General features: G+C 41.1%; 1 protein-coding gene across 4 annotated transcripts in view; it reads left to right on the top strand.

The window, feature by feature from the left end:
* PCSK5 (proprotein convertase subtilisin/kexin type 5) overlaps positions 1–15443 on the top strand; it is a 955602-nt gene that overhangs the window by 423495 nt on the left and 516664 nt on the right. For all 4 annotated transcript variants that reach the window (XM_073670684.1, XM_073670697.1, XM_073670703.1 and 1 more), the window contains exon 10: positions 12912–13015. In XM_073670684.1, the coding sequence (XP_073526785.1) occupies positions 12912–13015 (104 nt within the window). The remainder of the gene's footprint in view (positions 1–12911; positions 13016–15443) is intronic.

The following is a 15443-nucleotide window of genomic DNA, read 5'->3' on the forward strand; positions in this document are numbered from 1 at the left end:
GTGGTGTATTATATAGAGGATCTGTCAGCTCTCCTGTGTGGTGTGGTATATAAAGGATCTGTCAGCTCTCCTGTGTGGTGTAGTATATACAAGATCTGTCAGCTCTCCTGTGTGGTGTAGTATATACTAGATCTGTCAGCTCTCCTGTGTGATGTAGTATATACATGATCTGTCGGCTCTCCTGTGTGGTGTAGTATATAGAGGATGTGTCGGCTCTCTTGTGCAGTGTAGTATATAGAGGCTCTGTCAGCTCTCCTCTGTGATGTAGTATATAGAGTATCTGTCAGCTCTCCTGTGTGGCGTAGTATATTGAGGATCTGTCAGCTCTCCTGTGTGGTGTAGTATATAGAGGATCTGTCAGCTCTCCTGTGTGGTGTAGTATATAGAGGATCTGTCAGCTCTCCTGTGTGGTGTAGTATATTGAGGATCTGTCAGCTCTCCTGTGTGGTGTAGTATATAGAGGATCTGTCACCTCTCCTGTGTGGTGTAGTACGAAGAGGATCTGTCAGTCCTCCTGTGTGGTGTAGTGTGTAGAGTATCTGTCAGCTCTCCTGTGTGGTGTAGTATGTACAGGATCTGTCAGCTCTCCTGTGTGGTGTAGTGTATAGAGGATCGGTCAGCTTTACTATGTGGTGTAGTATATAGAGGATCTTTCAGCTCTCCTGTTTGGTGTAGTATATAGAGGATCTGTCAGCTCTCCTGTGTGGTGTAGTATATAGAGGATCTGTCAGCTCTCCTGTGTGGTGTAGTATATAGAGCATCTGTCGGCTCTCCTGTGTGGTATAGTATATAGAGGATCTGTCAGCTCTCCTGTGTGGTGTTGTATATAGAGGACCTGTCAGCTCTCCTGAGTGGTGTAGTATTTAGAGGATCTGTCAGCTCTCCTGTGTGGTGTTGTATATAGAGGATCTGTCAGCTCTCCTGTGTGGTGTACTATATAGAGGATCTGTCAGCTCTCCTGTGTGGAGTAGTATATAGAGGATCTGTCAGCTCTCCTGTGTGGTGTAGTATATTGAGAATCTGTCCTGTGTGGTGCACTATATAGAGGATCTGTCAGCTCTCCTGTGTGGTGTAGTTTATAGAGGATCTGTCAGCTCTCCCGTGTGGTGTAGTATATAGAGGATCTGTCGTCTCTCCTGTGTGGTGTAGTATATAGAGGATGTGTCGGCTCTCCTGTGTGGTGTAGTATATAGAGGATCTGTCAGCTCTCCTGTGTGTTGTAGTACATAGAGGAGCTGTCAGCTCTCCTGTGTGGTGTAGTATATAGAGGATCTGTCAGCTCTCCTGTGTGGTGTAGTATATAGAGGATCTGTCAGCTCTCCTGTGTGGTGTAGTATATAGGATCTATGCTGTGTAGTATTTTTACATAACTGCATAGTGGGTCCCAAGAATGATTTTTCTCTGGTGGACCCAAGGTAGTCCAGTCCGACACTGCATATACCAAATGTATGTGAATTTACGCTTGCAAGTGATTTTAAAGGAAATCAGAAGAAAATGACTGTTCAAATTAAGCACGGAAGCTTGTAGATATTTCATTTAAACCTCCACTCATTCTGAGTTTATGAGTGCAGGAGGCCATCTTACATAGTGATTACAGCCCTCCATATATAAGCGTACATACACAGACTGGTGGCAATCTCTTAATGGGCCCACCCACTAGACTCCCAAATATAGAAAGAGCAAAGTTTAAATAAAAAATCTAGTGACCTACATTCTTTCCCTACAAATATGTACAGGTGCATCTCACTAAATTAGAATATCATCAAAAAGTTGATTTATTTCAGTTCTTCAATTCAAAAAGTGAACTCATATATTATATAGAGTCATCACAGACAGAGTGATCTATATCAAGTGTTTATTTCTGTTAATGTTGATGATTATGGCTTACAGACAATGAAAACACAAAAAGTCATTATCTCAGTAAATTAAAATAATTAACAAAAAACACCTGCAAAGGCTTCCTAATCGTTTAAAAAGTTCCTTTAGTCTGTTTCAATAGGCTCCACAATCATGGGGAAGACTGCTGACTTGACAGATGTCCAGAAGGCAGTCATTAACACACTTCACAAGGTCCCCGAGTTCCAATTTTCATTTGGAAATCAATGTCCCAGAGTCTGGAGGGAGAGTTGAGAGGCCACAATCCAAGCTGCTTGAGGTCTAGTGTGAAGCTTCCACAATCAGTGATGGTTTGGGGAGCCATGTCATCTGCTGGTGTAGGTCCACTGTGTTTTATCAAGACCAAAGTCAGCGCAGCCGTCTACCAGGAAATTTTACAGCACTTCATGCTTCCCTCTGCCAACAAGATTTTTGGAGATGGAAATTTCATTCTCCAGCAGGGCTTGGCACCTGTCCACATTGCCAAAAGTACCAATACCTGGTTTAAAGACAACAGTATCACTGTGCTTGATTGGTCAGCAAACTCGCCTGACCTTAACCCCATAGAGAATCTATGGGGTATTGTCAAGAGGAAGATGAGAGACACCAGACCCAACAATGCAGATGAGCTGAAGGCTACTATCAAAGCAACCTGGGCTTCCATAACACCTCAGCAGTGCCACAGGCTGATCGCCTCCATGCCACGCTGCATTGATGCAGTAATTGATGCAAAAGGAGCCCCGACCAAGTATTGAGTGCATTTACTGAACATACATTTCAGTAGGCCAACATTTTGGATTTTAAAAACGTTTTTCAAGCTGTTGTTATAAAGTATTCTAATTTACTGAGATAATGACTTTTGTGTTTTCATTGGCTGTAAGCCATAATCATCAACATTAACAGAAATAAACACTTGAAATAGATCACTCTGTCTGTAATGACTCTATACAATATATGAGTTTCACTTTTTGTTTTGAAGAACTGAAATAAATGAACTTTTTGATGATATTCTAATTTAGTGAGATGCACCTGTATATCCAATTATGTCTACCCAGCTGGTCCTGCTCTATAACCTGCTTCCCACAGATTAGACTGAATTTTCAACAGGTCAGGTTCCCTTTAACCACTTTCCACCTGCACAGCACGCTGATAAATTGTGAACTAGAGCTTCCACCCCATAGCTTTCACATAGATATAATATATTACATTTGATTGCCTTTTTTATTTTTACTGCTCCATAATTTAAAGATCCATGCTTTAACTCATGCGCAATTGAGGCTGAAGTGCTCTGGGCATAATCAAAGCACATCCCAAAGCTCTGCCTCTATGACTATATTGCTCATATAGCGCCACCTACTCCTGCTGTACGGACAAATTCCTGGGCTCTGTAGCCAAGTCATTAAGCTAACAACCAAATAGAAGAAGATGGCGCTAGACGGGGAATACAGCCAGGAGAGCAAAGGCTCAGAAAGTGCTCCAATCACTACCAGAGCACTTTAGCCTTATATGTTTATGGATTTTTTTGATTATGGTTTTACAAATAAAGGTACAGATTGGATTATTTTACAAAGAGCTACATGACAATATAAGTGGTTGAGGGGTTGATCCTTGTTTTTCACATTGCTTTGTAAATGCATGTAGAAAACAGCAGCAGAACTTTTTAATGGTATTTTTTAATATCTTTTTGGTACATACATTTTCCTGCGATTTGTGGTGTACTATATAGAAGTCTTTATAAGAATACACCTAAAAACGAAACACCTAGAGCATGCTGTGTTTTGATGGAATGCTGCTGACCTCCAAAATGCTACAAAGCGCCGCAAACCAAGCTGTGACATGTAATCATTTCATTATAGACTTTTAAACCAAAAAGTATCTGGGAAAAACACTGCAAAACACATTGCTAAATACTGTCAACTTTGCTCTTGGAAATTGAATTTTCTTCTGTACAGATATAGTGTCCTCTCAATTTAATAGGTAAATTAAATAATACACTGGGCGAGCAACTGGATTTCTTTAAAAAAGAATAAGTAAGGGTTATGTTTTATTGTGCTCGCATAGAAATAAAAGCTAGCACACCTCTTAACAATACGATGTAGTTTCCTTATGCTGCTCATTACTCTTTTTTTATCCTACTAGTATTTCAGATCGAAGGTATGATATATTATCCATGATTTTCACCATTACCCACTTTTAGTTTTTAGGATGGATATTATTTAGTATAGCTTGATTTAAGAATCAGTCACCAGGTTTTTGCAACCTAATCTGAGAGCAGGATAATGTAGAGACAAATACCCTGATTCCAGCGATGTGTCACTTACTGCACTGCTTAGTATAGTGTGGAAAAAAATCACTGTTTTATCAGCAACAGATTATCACTAAAGAACTAGTGAACCTGCTGTCAGGTAGTCCTCCATATTCATGAGCTCTGCATAACCCCGCCCCTACAACTACTGATTGGCTGTGCACGGTAAGAGAGCTACCAATCAGTGGTGTGGGGTGGGGTTATACAGAACTCAGCATTCAGCAAACTGCTAGATCTGCAGCAGATAAAACAGTGATTTTATCAAAACTGCAGCAAACAGCGCAGTAAGTTACACATCTCTGAAATCAGGGTCTCTGCCCCTACATTATGCTGCTCTCTGACGGGGTAGCAAAATCTTGGTGACAGATTCCCTTTAAGGATGTGGTATGTGTCTTGTAACGTGGAAGGAGTACACATCTGATTATAAATGTTAGTGTTTGGCCACTACGTTTTTATTCATGGCTTATCATTAGGATTGGGCATCAATATCTGCTCGGTGCCAAAACACTGAGCAGCTCAGTCAAAACTACAGTGGTCAAAGCCGGGTACTGCAGATCCACTCTCTATTGATTTGTATAGTGAGTGGATCTGCAGTACCCAGCAATGACCACTATAAAAATAACGGAGCTGTTGTGCTCCGGAAGCATCAAAGAACTTCTGGCCGGTGGCAGGAGCAGCTGATCGGTGAGGGTGGCAGGTGTCGCACCCCCACCAATTACATACTGATGGGCTATTTTAAGGATAGGCCATCAGTAAATAAAATGAGTGACCAAACCCTTTAATCAAGCTAGAATTTAAGTGTAAAAATCATTGTAAAGCAATATGTTTCCAGTTACAAAAGTTATTCCATTCGGTAATAGGATTAATCTTTCTGCACATTAGCTCCTGTTGTTTTATATATTAGCTCTACACCATTCACTATTTCTCTTATACGTTCTGAAAAATACTACTGGATAAAACAGGCTTTTATGTGACTTATCGTTTCTAATTGTTCCTAATGGAAAATGCCTGGTTTAAGCAACTGAACATAAAAACCCATTTTTATTCCCTCTGGCTGAGCGGCATTCCTGACTACGGGTGTCCGTGTACTAGGACAGCGAGTCATGACTTGCATTGCATATCTTAGTATTCTGCATGGAGATTAATAGATTTTGTAGAACTGTGAATAATATAAATAACTCTCTGCCCATTATCTTCCATTTGCAGACTGGTCCACATTGGGCCATATGCGGGGATGGTGATATAATTACAATATCTGAAGCTTTATTGGCTAATCCACCATTTGCTATGAATATTTACATGAGCAAGTCACAATGGGAATAGATCTTACTTCTCAGGCGTATTGTGTTTCTATTATAGCAAAAGTATTACTACAAAAACATGTATTTATATGTAAATTAGGAAATTTTATATATATTACTGCTCAAATAGAAGTATAATATCATGCGTTTCACAAGAATATTTGCAGAGCTTCCTAGCTTTGAGAAAAAAGAAAAAATCATTATGAATCCTTCAAATAATATATACGGAGGGTCTACTGGGATTCTGATCCAACCAAGGGGGCATCGAATTAAAGAGGATGACATTGTGATTGTAGATTGTGAGCACTTCCGGTCTTTAGTTCCTCTCAGATGTGCTTACCTTTTGCTGGATATTTTGTATTGAATGTATTAATAATAATAATTCATAGTAACAAAGGAGTAAAGAGTAAAAACAAGCAAACATTTTAACCGCTTAGTGAAAAAGAGTTAATAACACTGGAATGTTTCAACATAACCCAGTTATTGAGATTTGGTTTTCATGACACATTGTACTTTATGGTAAATTTAGGTCAATATGTTTTTGGTTTAATTATAAAAATATCGGAAATGTGAAAAATTTAGAAAAAATTTGCAATATTCAAATTTTGAATGTTTATGCCATTAAAGCAGATAGTTATACCACAGAAAATAGTTACTTTATAACATTTACCACATGTCTACTTTACATCAGCAATCAGCTTCATTTCTCAAATGTCCTTTTGTTTTGATAGGATGTTAGAAGGCTTAAAAATTTAGCGAGAATTTTTCATTTTTTTTTTTCAAGGAAATTTACAAAACTTATTTTTTGGAAGGCCTATTGAGTTTTGAAGTGATTTTAAGAGGGCCTATATGCTGGAGATCCACCCCACTCACTCCACCAAAAAACAAAATCATTTCAAAACAACACCCATCAAGGAATTCAGATCTGATGTCAAGAAGTACGTTAACCCTTCACATTACAGGAATTAATGTGGAATAAATGGAATGAAAACGTAGATTTTCTCCACTAAAATGTTGTTAACATCCTAACAGACCTTTCCTTGGCCTCAGGTTGCCACGGGGCCCACACAACCATGTTCGGTGGCTACAGGGTTAAAGTGGGAGCCCCTTCCCTCTGTTAATTATCTAGATCTCGCTGTCTCTATTAACAGCAGCATCAAAAGAGTTAAACACCCACGATCAATTCAAAAATTCATTCTGACCAATGGAGTAGGATATCAACTATGGCATATAGCGGACATCCTCTGCACTTTCACTCATCGAGGGGCACTATTCTCTTATTCCTCAAGTCAACAAAAACGCATATTGGTGGTCACTAAAGGGCTTAAGCACTGAGTGTTAGACTGGTATAGATGGACAGGATTCTGCCCATGAAAGTTTACAATCTATGACAGAAGAGGCAGTAAATGAGGGTAGACGCCGCCTATGTAGTTCTGCAGTGATCAGGTATATTTTAGGGGTGAAAACTATTTATAAGAGCTAGGTATTCAGGATACTTTTAAAGGTTTGGATGGAGAGAGAGAATGATGTGTTGGGTTAATGAGCTCCGGAGTGTAGGGTTGTATGGAAGAAATCTTGAGCAACGATTGGAAGAAGAAGAAAAAGACTAGAAATTATGTGTATGGAAAGGATCACCCCATACACATTACTGCAATGTAAAGTTGGCAAAATCTGCTGGTTTTGTAGAGGAAAGCTGATTATCTGATGTGTATGGGGGCCTCCTGACTCTTTAAAAATGATGTTGGAGAAAGAAGGATAGGGCTGTTGAATCTTTTGTTCTAAGATTAGATAAACTGCTGCCTGAGGTGTCTGGCAGCAGCTTACTCCCCTCTCCCCATTTATAAATCACGAACATTTGGCTGAACAAATTGTGTATAGGTGGGGTTGGGAGAAATTGCTCATGGTTAAATGAACATTTGGCCAATAGCTATTGAAAGTGTATGCGCATCTGAAGTTTTATGAGATAGGAGCACAAATATAAGGGGGAAAAGATTGTGGGCTGCCTCCTTTATCATTGCCAGAATTGATATTGTACTTCATTGACAAAGGGTAGCCATTGAAGGCATTGAACAGTTGATGGTTTTTTGTAAGGGTGTAAAAGTGTTAGCTTGAAACTCCCAGAAAAGGATATCAGAGAAGATCGTGGACATTTTTAAACCCTTTCAGAGTGGTCTCTACTAGAAGAAATTTGTTTGCGTAATTCCCTTATCTTCTAGCTTAAGGCTGAGTTCACACGATGCGTTTTTAATGTGTTTCCGCGGCGTTTTTGCAGTTGCGTAAACGCCGCGGAAACGCATTAAAAACGCATGGTAGAAGGGCAGCAATGTTCCCCAACTGCGCTCAAAAATCCGCATTGTCTGAACTCAGCCTTATTGCTAAGATTGATGTGAGTTTTCTGATATCTGGTATGGATAATTTTATGTGATGCTCTGTAGTAATGGAATATCGTAATGCAAGAGACAAAAGATTATGGGGGTGGGATTGTTTCAGTTAGTAAGTATTATTTATAGAGTTTTTCTATGGAAGTAGAACCTGTGATAGTACTATACTGATGATCATTTGAAAATAATCCTGTTTTATGCTTGTGAAAGTGATACAGTGACATGTAAAAGTTTGGGCACCCATGCTCAAAATTACTGTTATTGTGAACAGTTAAGCAAGTTGAAGATGAAATGATCTCTAAAAGGCCTAAAGTTAAAGATGACACATTTCCTTTGTATTTTAGGCAAAAAAAATAAATACAGTATTTATATATATATATATATATACTGTATATATATATATATATATACAGTACAGACCAAAAGTTTGGACACACCTTCTCATTTAAAGATTTTTCTGTATTTTCATGACTATGAAAATTGTACATTCACACTGAAGGCATCAAAACTATGAATTAACACATGTGGAATTATATACTTAACAAAAAAGTGTGAAACAACTGAAAATATGTCTTATATTCTAGGTTCTTCAAAGTAGCCACCTTTTGCTTTGATGACTGCTTTGCACAATCTTGGCATTCTCTTAATGAGCTTCAAGAGGTAATCACCGGAAATGGTTTTCACTTCACAGGTGTGCCCTGTCAGGTTTAATAAGTGGGATTTCTTGCCTTATAAATGGGGTTGGGACCATCAGTTGTGTTGTGCAGAAGTCTGGTGGATACACGGCTGATAGTCCTACTGAATAGACTGTTAGAACTTGTATTATGTCAAGAAAAAAGCAGCTAAGTAAAGAAAAACGAGTGGCCATCATTACTTTAAGAAATGAAGGTCAGTCAGTCTGAAAAATTGGGAAAACTTTGAAAGTGTCCCCAAGTGCAGTTGCAAAAACCATCAAGCGCTACAAAGAAACTGGCTCACATGAGGACCGCCCCAGGAAAGGAAGACCAAGAGTCACCTCTGCTTCTGAGGATAAGTTTATCCGAGTCACCAGCCTCAGAAATCGCAGGTTAACAGCAGGTCAGATTAGAGACCAGGTCAATGCCACACAGAGTTCTAGCAGCAGACATATCTCTACAACAACTGTTAAGAGGAGACTTTGTGCAGCACGCCTTCATGGTAAAATAGCTGCTAGGAAACCACTGCTAAGGACAGGCAACAAGCAGAAGAGACTTGTTTGGGCTAAAGAGCACAAGGAATGGACATTAGACCAGTGGAAATCTGTGCTTTGGTCTGATGAATCCAAATTTGAGATCTTTGGTTCCAACCACCGTGTCTTTGTGCGACGCAGAAAAGGTGAACGGATGGACTCTACATGCCTGGTTCCCACCGTGAAGCATGGAGGAGGAGGTGTGATGGTGTGGGGGTGCTTTGCTGGTGACACTGTTGGGGATTTATTCAAAATTGAAGGCATGCTGAACCAGCATGGCTACCACAGCATCTTGCAGCGGCATGCTATTCCATCCGGTTTGCGTTTAGTTGGACCATCATTTATTTTTCAACAGGACAATGACCCCAAACACACCTCCAGGCTGTGTTAGGGCTATTTGACCAAGAAGGAGAGTGATGGGGTGCTATGCCAGATGACCTGGCCTCCACAGTCACCAGACCTGAACCCAATCGAGATGGTTTGGGGTGAGCTGGACCGCAGAGTGAAGGCAAAAGGGCCAACAAGTGCTAAGCATCTCTGGGAACTCCTTCAAGATTGTTGGAAGACCATTTCCGGTGACTACCTCTTGAAGCTCATCAAGAGAATACCAAGAGCGTGCAAAGCAGTCATCAAAGCAAAAGGTGGCTACTTTGAAGAACCTAGAATATAAGACATATTTTCAGTTGTTTCACACTTTTTTGTTAAGTATATAATTCCACATGTGTTAATTCATAGTTTTGATGCCTTCATTGTGAATGTACAATTTTCAAAGTCATGAAAATACAGAAAAATCTTTAAATGAGAAGGTGTGTCCAAACTTTTGGTCTGTACTGTATATATATATATATATATATATATGTATATTATAATAAATATATATATATTTATATAGTCTTTTTTTTTTTTCATTTTAAAAATTACAAAAAGGAAAATGGGCCGATGCAAAAGTTTAGGCACCCTTGGAGATTTGTGTGCTCAGATAACTTTGACCAAGGTTTCAGACCTTAATTAGCCTGTTAGGGTTATGGCTTGTTCACTATCATCGTTAGGAAAGGCCAGGTGATGCAAATTTCCCAGATTTCTAAAAACCTAGTCACCTCTAACCTTGTGCAAAAAAACAGCAGCCATGGGTTCTTCTAAGACGCTTCCTTGCACTCTGAAAATGAAAATGGTGAAAGCCCACAAAGCAGGAGAAGGCTATAAGAAGATGGCAAAGCATTTTCAAGTTTCCCTTTCTTCAGTTCGAAATATAACTAAGAAATGGCAATTAACAGGAGCAGTGGAGGTCAAGATTATGTCTGGAAGACCAAGCAATATTTCAGTGAGAGCTGCTCGTAGGATTGCTAGAGAGGCAAATCAAAACCCCCGCTTGACTGCAAAAGACCATCAGAAAGATACAGCAGACTCTGAAATTGTGGTACATTGTTCTACTGTTGTACCTGCAGAAATATCAGAAGAAAATCTCTCCTGCATCCTCACCATATAATTCAGCGTCAGAAGTATGCAAAAGAGCATCTAAACAAGCCTGATACATTTTGGAAGCAATTCCTGTGGACTGATGAGCTTAAAATAGAACTCTTTGGCCACAATGATCAAAGGTAAGTGTGAAGAAAAAAAGGCACAGAATTTCAGGAAAAGAACATCTCGCCAACCATTAAGCATGGGGGTAGATCAATCATGCTTGGGGGTTGTGTTGCAGCCAATGGCACAGGGAACATTTCACGGGTAGAGGAAAAATGGATTCAATGAAATTGCAACAAAATCTTGATCCAAACATAACACCATCTATAAAAATGCTGAAGTTGAAAAAAGGATGGCTTCTTCAAAAGGGAAATGATCCTAAACACATGTCAAAATCCATAGTAGACTACCTCAAAAGGCGCAAGCTGAAGGTTTTACAATGGCCCTCACAGTCCCCTGATCTGAACATCATTCAAAATCTGTGGCTAGACCTCAAAATAGCAGTGTATGCAAAAACCCAGGAATCTCACAGAACTGGAAGAATGGATGAAAATCCCTCAAACAGGAATTGAAAGACTCTCGTCTGGCTTCAAAAAGCTTTTACAAGCAGTGATACTTCCAAAGGGGGTGCTACTAGGTACTAATCATGCAGGGTGCGCAAACTTTTGCATCGGCCCATTTTCCTTTTTGTAATTTTTAAAATGTAAAAGATAAAACTATATAAATCATTTTTTTTGCCTAAAATACAAAAGAAATGTGTAATCTTTAACTTTAGGCCTTTTACAGATCATTTCATCTTCAGCTTGCATAATAACAGTAATTTTGACCAAGGAGTGCCCAAACTTTTACATGCCACTTTATATATCGCTAATAATTCTCCAAGTTCTTCTTGAATTATCGTTGTTATATTTTATTTGAATATCTACAAAAAAGGACCTTAGCTTTAATAAAACATAATAGGTACTGCACTACAATATGAACATTTTTATAGCAAAACAGACTGCAGTAAAATGCTAACACAAAGCTCCTAGTCGGCTATCCCTAGCCAGTCTTATGCTTCTTGTTTGATAGAACTATTATGTTTGCATTACACATGTAACTACCATTTTTAACACTTGCTTCTTCTTCAACAAGCACTATATCAGACATATACTCTAAGAACAGGTAGAAGCTAATGTTGTCCTAGGATTTTTAACCAGAGAACCGCCTATGTTTCCATGTGGATTTACTTATACAGAACAGGTCTTACTATGAATTAAAAGTGCAGGCCAGTGTAGATTAATGACATGAATTGGCTGATGGAGCAGCGATCTATTAATCTTTTTAAGCAAAACTTTTAACTTTTCCTGTTTCATAAGGAAGCCATCAAAATCCAGTTAATCATTTCAGTTTGAAACATTAACAGTCCTGCATGGCCATAGATCAGGTTATTTAGCAGTGGTTTGTTTCTACGAACACATAAATCACTCTCTGCCTCTGATTAATTATGGCATGTGTTATGTGACTGAGTGGTATCTCATTACTTATTAGCAGTGTATACCTCGGCTACACATGTATGACACCAGATTGTGGTTCTTGTAGGTTTATCTTTAGTGATATATTAGGGCACTGTTCTCCAACCAGCGGTTTGGGAGTTCAATGTTGATCCAACAATTTTTTTTATGTGGTCACCTAGCTATGAACAATTTGCCATACTGACACTGATTCATCACAGTGATCAGTATTCTGGCGTAAATTGCTTTGGAAAGTCAAATAATGTTGCAACGTTTTGCATTTTCCAGTTTGCCCAGCTTTGCCAGAATGGGGGCATGATGCCACAGGTCGCCGAATTAATCATTAGCTATAGGATTCCATACACCAGAAATCCTACTCTAGTACTTGACTGGAGTAAGATTTGTGGCCAGGCACACGGAGGCATGTACAACTCATCAAAAGCTCTTGATTCATTAACTGACGTGTGTTCCCTTATGTCAGGAGCATATGACACTTCCTCATCAAGACCGATGTTATTGACGGCGGTCTTGATTAATCTGGGCCTATGTACCAACTCCATCAGGGTTTAAACATTGTATTCAATAAAATTTGGATTTTATTATTATTTTGGCTTTTGCTCCAGTTGTTTATATACGTAGGTTCACACTTTCAAAACTTTGTTGCTTTTATTTGTAACCTTGCACCAAAAAGGGTTTATGATGAATAAAGTGTAATATTTTCCAGATAATGTATCCATGTTGCTTATTGCAGCTCATATCAGTTGGCCTCAGTGGGAACCTATGTTTCTAATCTCAGACAACTCCTTTCATGTGGTTCAGCACTATCAGCTGTATTTCTGTAGTTTTGGATATTACTTAATTGGTATCTGCTGTGATTTTTCCTTATAGCCCATTCTTAACTTGGAGAGATGTACAGCATATAATTGTCCGGACGTCTCGCCAAAGACACCTAAATGCACCTGATTGGAAAACAAATGCTGCAGGCCACAAAGGTAAGTTATTCATATTTCTGCTATTATTATTTACTAGATGTTGCGTCTAATAATATTTCTACATATAAAATCAAAATCATGAAAAGACATTAATCTATAAAGGTTGAGCAATTAAAAATTCCTATGGTCAGTGCACAAGACCTCCACCCACCCAGTTTTACAATCATAATTTGTATTGTACTGCGTTATTAAGCCACAATTAGTGCTGTACTTTGTACCTTTCACATAAATCCAGAATTAAATCATCAGAATTGTGATTACTCATCATCAAATTGATGAGACAAGGAAGGTTGAAAGCAGTGACCAGAGCTCAGTGGTTAGCACTGTTGCTTTGCAGCTCTGGGGTCTCCGGATCAACTCCCACCAAGGACAATAATTGTAAGGATGTGCAGTATGTTCTCCCCGAGTTTGCGTGGGTTTCCTCCGGGTTTTCCGGTTTCCTCCCACCAGGGCCGACTCCAGGTTTTTCTGGGCCCCGGGCGAAAGAGTCTCAGTGGGCCCCTTTAACACATACCACGATTCATGATGTACAGATACCGCAGAGAAATATAGGTATAGTACAATGCCGACGATTTCACTTCTTACATTACATGAGATATATCTATTGTAAATTCTACAATGGCTCAGAAACTGGCGAATCGCTCCACACAGTATACTGGCCTCCATATAATGCTCCATACGAAATACTGGCCCCCATATAACGCTCCATACAGGATACTGGCCCCCATATAACGCTCCATGCAGGCTGTGCCCCCACATAATGCTTCATGCAGGCTGTGCCCCCACACAATGCCTCATGCAGGCTATTCCCCCCACATAATGCCCCACGCAGGCTGTTCCCCCCACATAATGCCCCACGCAGGCTTTTCCCCCCACATAATACCCCACGCAGGCTGTTCCCCCATATAATGCCCCATGTAGGATGTCCCCCCCTTATAATGCCCCAATGCAGGATGTCACCCCCTCCTCCCTTATAATGCCCCATGCAGGATGTCACCCCCCCCTTATAATGCCCCATGTAGGATGTCACCCCACCTTATAATGCCCCATGCAGGACGTCACCCCCCCCCTCCCTTATAATGCCCCATGCAGGACGTCACCCCCCCTCCCTTATAATGCCCCATGCAGGATGTCACCCCCCCTTATAATGCGCCATGCAGGATGTCACCCCCTCCCCTTATAATGCCCCATGCAGGATGTCACCCCCCCTCCCTTATAATGCCCCATGCAGGATGTCACCCCTCCCCCTTATAATGCCCCATGCAGGATGTCACCCCCCCCCTCCCTTATAATGCCCCATGCAGGATGTCACACCCCCCCTTCCTTATAATGCCCCATTCAGGATGTCACCCCCCTCCCTTATAATGCCCCATGCAGGATGTCACACACACACCCTTCCTTATAATGCCCCATGCAGGATGTCACACCCCCTCCCTTATAATGCCCCATGCAGGATGTCACACACACCCCCTCCCTTATAATGCCCCATGCAGGATGTCACTCACCCCCTCCCTTATAAAGCCCCATGCAGGATGTCACACACACCCCCTCTCTTATAATGCCCCATGCAGGATGTCACACACCCTCTCCCTTATAATGCCCCATGGAGGATGTCACACACACACCCTCCCTTATAATGCCCCATGCAGGATGTCACACCCCCCCCTTACAATGGCCCATACAGGATGTCACCCCCCCACATAATGCCCCACGCAGGCTGTTCCCCCCACATAATGCCCCACACAGGCTTTTCCCCCCACATAATACCCCATGCAGGCTGTTCCCCCATATAATGCCCCATGTAGGATGTCCCCCCCTTATAATGCCCCAATGCAGGATGTCACCCCCTCCTCCATTATAATGCCCCATGCAGGATGTCACCCCCCCTTATAATGCCCCATGTAGGATGTCACCCCCCCTTATAATGCCCCATGCAGGACGTCACCCCACTCCCTTATAATGCCCCATGCAGGATGTCACCCCCCCTTATAATGCCCCATGCAGGATGTCACCCCCTCCCCTTATAATGCCCCATGCAGGATGTCACCCCCCCTCCCATATAATGCCCCATGCAGGATGTCACCCCTCCCCCTTATAATGCCCCATGCAGGATGTCACAGCCCCCCCCTCCCTTATAATGCCCCATGCAGGATGTCACACCCCCCCTTCCTTATAATGCCCCATGCAGTATGTCACCCCCCCTCCCTTATAATGCCCCATGCAGGATGTCACACACACACCCTTCCTTATAATGCCCCATGCAGGATGTCACACCCCCTCCCTTATAATGCCCCATGCAGGATGTCACACACACACCCTCCCTTATAATGCCCCATGCAGGATGTCACTCCCCCCTCCCTTATAAAGCCCCATGCAGGATGTCACTCACCCCCTCCCTTATAAAGCCCCATGCAGGATGTCACTCACC

Source organism: Phyllobates terribilis, unplaced genomic scaffold (assembly GCF_046119375.1).
Source record: "Phyllobates terribilis strain yellow unplaced genomic scaffold, ASM4611937v1 Scaffold_1__5_contigs__length_1240528914, whole genome shotgun sequence".
NCBI lineage: Eukaryota > Metazoa > Chordata > Amphibia > Anura > Dendrobatidae > Phyllobates > Phyllobates terribilis.